At 64.3% G+C, this 356-nt stretch overlaps 1 protein-coding gene across 1 annotated transcript; it reads left to right on the top strand.

The window, feature by feature from the left end:
• Position 1: 1 nt before the first annotated feature.
• Positions 2–258, top strand: E0L32_012458 (uncharacterized protein; the record flags this gene model as incomplete). Its single annotated transcript, XM_031135296.1, has 1 exon — positions 2–258. A coding segment is annotated over one exon (257 nt), but the record flags the coding sequence as incomplete, so codon positions are not given.
• Between the last annotated feature and the right edge of the window lie 98 nt (positions 259–356).

Genomic DNA, 356 nt, shown 5'->3' on the forward strand with positions numbered 1-356 from the left:
GCGCCGCCCAAGTCGTCGTCGTCGGCCAGCGAGGCCCGCCTGCGCCTGCAGGTCCCCGGCGTCGGCAACGTGCAAAAGACGTTTGCCGCCGAGGCCACGCTCTTCGAGGTGGCGCAGTCGATCGAGTCGGAGCACGGCGTCACCGTCGCCAAGCTCGAGATGACCTTCCCGCGCAAGGTGTTTGAGGGAGCTATGGACTTTGGCAAGACCCTGCGGGAGGCCGGCCTTGTGCCCAGTGCCGTGCTTCGAGTGCTGTGAGAGCCTCCAAGAAACGGTCTGCTACTGCTATGGGAGTGAGTGCCTGGGTGGAGGGCGGTGCATCGAGCGGCGTTAGGATAGGTGTATGTTGTTGCTTT

The sequence above is a fragment of the Thyridium curvatum genome (assembly GCF_004353045.1).
Source record: "Thyridium curvatum strain D216 chromosome Unknown NODE_296_length_356_cov_40.855072, whole genome shotgun sequence".
NCBI lineage: Eukaryota > Fungi > Ascomycota > Sordariomycetes > Thyridiales > Thyridiaceae > Thyridium > Thyridium curvatum.